Source organism: Setaria italica, chromosome III (assembly GCF_000263155.2).
Source record: "Setaria italica strain Yugu1 chromosome III, Setaria_italica_v2.0, whole genome shotgun sequence".
Classification (NCBI taxonomy): Eukaryota; Viridiplantae; Streptophyta; class Magnoliopsida; order Poales; family Poaceae; genus Setaria; species Setaria italica.
Window position 1 is genome coordinate 18273529 of NC_028452.1, and position 6311 is coordinate 18279839.

At 54.1% G+C, this 6311-nt stretch overlaps 1 protein-coding gene across 1 annotated transcript; it reads right to left on the reverse strand.

Moving 5' to 3' along the window:
* Positions 1 to 2734: 2734 nt before the first annotated feature.
* LOC101774962 (glycerol-3-phosphate 2-O-acyltransferase 6) lies at positions 2735 to 5677 on the reverse strand. The gene is made up of 2 exons (XM_004961852.3): positions 4955 to 5677; positions 2735 to 3878 (listed from the first exon to the last, which is right to left on the reverse strand). Exons 1-2 carry the CDS (start codon positions 5567 to 5569, stop codon positions 3006 to 3008), a joined length of 1488 nt encoding a protein of 495 aa, XP_004961909.1. The 5' UTR covers positions 5570 to 5677; the 3' UTR covers positions 2735 to 3005.
* Positions 5678 to 6311: the final 634 nt, after the last annotated feature.

Here is a 6311-nt window from a genome sequence, read left to right on the forward strand (position 1 = left end):
TGCGACGGCACGGCGGCTGACTTGGGTGGTGGTGGAAGAGTGCGCGTGAGCAAATTGGAAAGCACGGCGACGCGGCCTAGGGTTCACAGATGCGGTGGCAGTGTGCTCTGTGGACTGCGGCGGCGGCGACGCAAGTGTGATTAATGGAAATAAAAATGGAACCGCACCCCTCGGGCTTTTGAAGGACGTGACGGCGTAACCCTAGTGACGGAATCTGCGGGTTTTTCGTTATGTTTTTTCACGGAGTGCCTACATGGCTCGGCCAGCCCTCGCGCTCATGCTCGCGGGCTGGGCGCCTAATTCAGGTCGGCATGCCTCCGTGGCTCCGCCAATCCTCGTACTCGGGGCCTGGGTGCCTATTTCAGGTCAGCGTGCCTCCATGGCTCTGCCAGTCCTCGTATCGGGGGCTGGGCGCCTACTTTAGGTCAACGTGCTTCCGTGGCTCCACTAGTCCTTGCACTCATGCTCGAGGGCTGGACGCCTATTTCAGGTCGGCGTGCCTCCGCGGCTCTGCTAGTCCTCGTACTCGGGGGCTGGGCACCTACTTCTAGTTGGCGTGCCTCCATGGCTCCGCTAGTCCTCGTGCTCACGCTCGAGGGCTGCACGCCTACTTCTGGTCGGCGTGCCTCCGTGGCTTCGCCTATCCTTGTGTTTAGGCACTAGGATCTGCTTCTGGGATCAATTTTTTTCCTCCTTTTTGACCATTGGACCGATTATACTAATCGCTTCAATGCTAGGGGGCTACTCCATATGGAGTGCGTCTTACGACGCCCTCCATGTCCTTCGCTTCGACTTACTGGATGCCCTCCATCCATCAATTCGGCACTCGACTTCGCTCTACGCGTATGGCTCTGCGTTCATTTGGATTTTCTTCTTTTTTGAGCACTGCGCAGCCTCTCTGACACTATGATGCCATCGCAGCTTCAGCCGACCACATTCCAAGCTTCGCTGCGATGTCCTCAGGTTCCTGTTCGCCTACACATCGCTTGGAGGCTTGAGGGATATGGGTACCCCATGGGTCCCTACCAACTAGGATACAGGCCGGTCCTGACAAGTGGGCCGTCCCGACCAGAATGTGCGGGCCAAGGACGTGAAGATACTTGGATCACAAATCAAGGAGGCTGGACGATTCAAATCAGCCTGGATATTGCAAGATACGTGTTGTAATCCAACTCAGATTGCTTTCCATGTAACAACCGACTAGATTAGATTCAAACCGACTTGTAATTCTAGGTTATCAGCCTATAAGGCGGCCAAGAGTGCCTCCCGAGGGCATCCCATCAAAGGCTAAACCACGCACCAGCGCAAAGCACTACAATCCAGCAAAATACACGACGTAGGGTATTACTCTTCGGAGACCCGAACCTGTCTAAACTTTCGTGCTTTCTGATCACCTTCGAGTTTTTGATCTCGCAATCTCTCTGCCTACAAATCAACCACTTGGGCAATCCCTGATGAACTGCCGGGCTACTAAATCCAACACTAGGCGCTGCCGGATTCAATAGATATCACATAATGTTGCAGACATTGACTGAAATTACTGTCATAAAGGTCCGCTTGGTCGAGGAAGGTGGAACCTCCATAACTAAATAAACCAAGCATGCGAGGGAGCAAGAAGATAGTACAGTCCATTGTGGGGGAGCTTGACTTGCCAGAGGGGTGTGGGGCGGACGGCAACACAACCCACGCCGAAGATGTAGGCATGCACCAGATGGAACGTAGCTTCCTGCTTCGTTAGGTAGCGCTAGGACGCCTGGGGCAAAGATCGTGCAGGAATCCGTCGGAATAGGTAGATCCGACGCTCTTTTGATCACGGCCTCCAGGCCGACCGCCAGGCACGGACGGAATGCGTCGTGGACGGGGCCACCGCAAGATGCATGAGTGCAGCCGCCATCCCGAGATGCGGGAGTGCAGCCGTCCCGGAAGACCGTCGACCGCGCCGGCGGCAACGCAAGTGGAACGAGAGCTTCTGCCACTACCCATGGTGAGACTCAGATTGGGGAATAAACGGTGAATCGAATCCAAGTTCCTAAGCGAGCTGCTCAGTGCACAGTTACCTAGGTAACTCCTCTCTCATCTGATGAAATCTTTGTATTAATTACTTTGCTAAATCAGCAATTTTGCTGATATGGCATTGAATTTAATGTTATGAAATTCTTATAAACTCATTAAAACTGGCCTAAAGGATTTATGTGCGAGTGCGACACAAACTTTTGTCTAAAACATTTGGAAATGTAAGGAGTTTCGGCGGACCGCACGTGAGGCAAATTTGGGCCTCCAGCGTTAAGCGCAGGCGGAGGAGAGGCGTATTTTGGTTTGACCAAGCTGGAACCCATACAGATATAAAACAGTAGAAGCTGCATCCAAGCTTGAACCCAGAACGCTTCCCTAGGTGAGATGTGCGGTGAGGATAGACTCCACGATCTCTTGTACAATTAGGAATGCATTTCTGCACCTATATCCCCCAAAACTTCATCAGAGATTTAGCGAGTTTGGAAAGGAGCTGCACAGGCCACAGACCGGCTATTGCAATAAGCAGCAAGAAAATTCTACGTGTCCAGATATGTTTTCCTGGAATGGACAGATATATGGATCGATAACCAAGGTTCTTATCGTCTAAATGACAATCTCATGTATTGACACGTAATATCGAGACAACTTAACAAGCAACCTATACAATAGATTATCTTGTAAGTTGTCTGGTACAACTATATAATTTTTTAATTTGTGCATATAGAAAAGAAATATTATGAGTTGCGTGGCAATAATAACTGGTTGTTGAGTTGTCTCGTAGTCCTACAATTTAACTCATGAGACGATTGTTTCGCGAAATAACGATCTATTTCTCTCTCCTCCACATCATAAAAAATATTACGTGATACTACATGAGATGACCTCCGAGACCGTTGGGGTGCTCTTATCATAAACGTCAATGGCAAAGGTCAAATCATTGATTAATAGCAACGCTCGACGACCGGGTCGGTTTGCATGCTTTGTCTTCCTTATTAGCCCTCTTTCTTTGACGGAACGCGGCCCTCGCTGCCGGCGAGTATCCCGTACTTGTCCTTGCGCGTGATGCCGGTGCACTCAAACCCAAGCTGCGCGGCCAGGACCTTCTGGACGTAGCTTGCCACCTCGACCGGCGACCGCCCGCCGCCGCAGGTGAGCTCCCTCGGAAGCTGGTTCAGGAACGTGACCTCGTACGCCGGCCGCGGGTTCATGAAGAAGAAGTAGGGATCCATGCTCCCGTGACCGCGTGCCGTGGACCCGTGGAACATGGTCTCCCTGGCGTCGATGGCCACGGGCACGATGCGGTCGGTGAGCTGGGCGAAGAGCGCGTCGAACCGCAGCAGGAACGGCTTCCGGCAGGTGGTGCCCTCGGGAAAGATGACGACGTCCCCGACCTCGAGCAGCCGCCGGACACGAGCGGCGTCCGCCTCGCGCACCCGGCCAGACAGCGGGACGGCAGCCGTGATCGGCGAGACGAGCCGCGAGAACCTGGAGCTGCTGTACGTGAAGCAGCTCACCTTGCGGCCCAGCGCGACGGCGACCGCGACGGGGTCGAGCGCGGTGCGGTGGTTGCACACGAAGAGGACCCCCGGGCGTCCCTTCCTGGGAGGCGGCGGCGGGTGGCCGCGCACCACCAGCTTGACGCCCACGAGCTTGTAGGCGTAGGAGACGGCGCGCGCCGGGAGGAGCAGGTGGAGGCGCACGCGCAGCAGCGCGAGCGCGAAGCCGAGCGGCATCCATAGGAAGGTGAGCAATGTGTTGGTCGCCGTCGGGCGGCGGGCGAGGCGGCCGTCGTGGAGGATGGCGTGGCTCCGCAGCTGCTCCCTGGGTACGGCGCGGTACTTCCGTCGTGTTACGATGTACGCTTCCTGCATTCACGGGCCAGATCAGCACAATGGACAGTGCACTGCATGTGCAGGCATGGCGATCGGAACACGAACTCATGAACCGTGATGCCCCTGAAATGAAGTTAGCTGCCCATTTCCAGAAGTCTGACAGGACCGGTGCCAGCACAGCGACCTAGTAATCGTCAAGCAATATGGCATTAACTCATCGCGGCATTGGATGGTTCGAAAACTGCAGATCTGTCCAAACCTTGGACGACACACATCTACTCCCTCCAAACCCCAATTTTTACAGGTTTTCCTGAGCCCTGATTCCTATTCAGTGCCATTTTTGGCGTTAATGTGTGTTTGAACATTTACTCTATAAATTTCTTGCTAGTATATTTCAGGATTATCTATTCTGACTATTCACCAGGATCAGATCGTTCAAATTAAACAGAGCCACAGCAACTGACCCAATTCAGTATATCGCTAGCGGTGGAGCCACTCCTGGCTGTCCTGACTCCTGAGCCTGGATTCTTTATTCAGTGCCATTTCTTGCCTTAGTTTGGGTTTGAAAATGTATAAATTTCTTACTAACATTTCAAAACAAAGGACTTCAACTGGACCAGATCGTTCAAACACAGTCACAGCAACTGGAGTATGATCTTGACTTCTTGAGGCGCTCTCTATGTAAGTTCCATAAAAAGAGAAGGGAGCTATTAACTTGGTAGATGGTTAATTGGTTTGTCAGTACAGTACTCAGCATTTTGGTGGGACAACACGGACACAATACCTCAACTACCTGATCGGTGGTGCATGCCATGTCGCAACTCACAGCAGGCTCACAGCACAGGAACATTCGAACATGGCAAAACGCCATAAAACGGCAACGCAGGAAATGCAGAGTTGGTACGTGTCTGATCGATATCTGAGACTGCAATTTTGTAGATTTGGGATCCATAGGTCGCTTAAATATCACTTGAAATAATTCTTTCTGCCGTGTGCATAATGCACTAAGCCACTATCCGTCCACCATTTGTACAATTTTAGTAGTAGCAAACCGTACTGCAGAATGCATGCAATCAGAAGTTCAGAACACAGAGCTGAAGAAGCCATACCTTGCAGATGGACATGAAGTCGAAGTCGCTCTCGCGGTCCCCCATACCGACGTCCGGCAGCGCGTCGCCGAACTCCCTCACCACCGCCCGCCTCTTGTGCTCGCCGACGAGCACCCCGGGCTCGGCGACGAATCCCGTGGCCCTCCCGTCTTCGCTCACCTCCAGCTCCGTCCCGATTACCTTGTCAACCTCAAGAAATGCCTTGGCGAACGGCTCCACCATCACCCTCGGGCTCGCCGTGACGACGCACCTCCGGCCGAACGAGCGGAACACGCGCCACCCCTCCGGGTGGACGTCGCCGGCGTAGAACCTGGGGAGCACAGACCGCGCCACCGCCTCGATGTCCGCCACCCGGAGCCCCGCCACGGCGACGTAGAGGAGCGCGCGCACGGCCAGGGGCTCGGACACGGCGACGTAGGTGAGGTACACGAGCGGCACGGACACGAGGAGCGCCACGGCGCGGAGGGGGCCGCCGGCCTCGAGCGCGATGAGGAGGTAGTACGGGAACGCGCTGCGGGACAGGAGGAGCGTGCCGTCGAGGTCGGCGGCGACGGCCTGGCGCGACCGGCCCTCGCAGGCGCACTGCTCGACCGGCTTGAACCTCCGGGCCACCATTTTTGCCTTGCGCGAGCAGAGATGGAGTGGTGAAGATGCAAACCTCGGCGTGGCCGGGACGAGGTATAAATACGGGAAGAGGGTTTGTGCTTCGATGACTCATCCGGCCTGCTTCACTGAATGCTGCAGACATTAGTCTCCCGGTCTCTGAACTTTTAGATTATGTAACTTGACAACTGCACTGTCATGGTCGAGGTGAACACTTCGAGAGGGAAAAATCTGACCCAAGCATGCATGCTTCTGTGGCTCTGTAATTAGCCGTGCATTTTTTGCTGCAGGCGTTGGAGGTTTGACAGCAGGCTGCTAAGGTGCCGTGAGAAAAAGTTGCCAGCTTTGCCATACATTTCTTTTGTACCCAACACCCTTGCTTAATTCCGGACACCTGGCGTATTGAATCAGCACAGTGAGATCCAATGGCTACATTCCTGTCTCCCATGCATTCGATCCAATCCTGATCCATTTAGGACAGAGCCGCTACTGATGCTCGGAACAATTCTGAGGCAGGTTGGCAGATTCAATTCTGAATGAACATGGTCCCGGGGCCTTAATCATAGCCAGCGCAAAGGTGTTTTGGGAGATCGATCTGTGGCAATCTCACTGGGTAAAAGGAGATTGCCACAGATCGTCACGGCTCACGGTGTCACTGTCTCACACACACCGTCGTCGGGCGGTGGCGGGGGGATTCTTCGGGCTTTTACGTGGGGTCTTCGGGCTTTTACGTGGGGTCGTTCTCCGTGGGCTA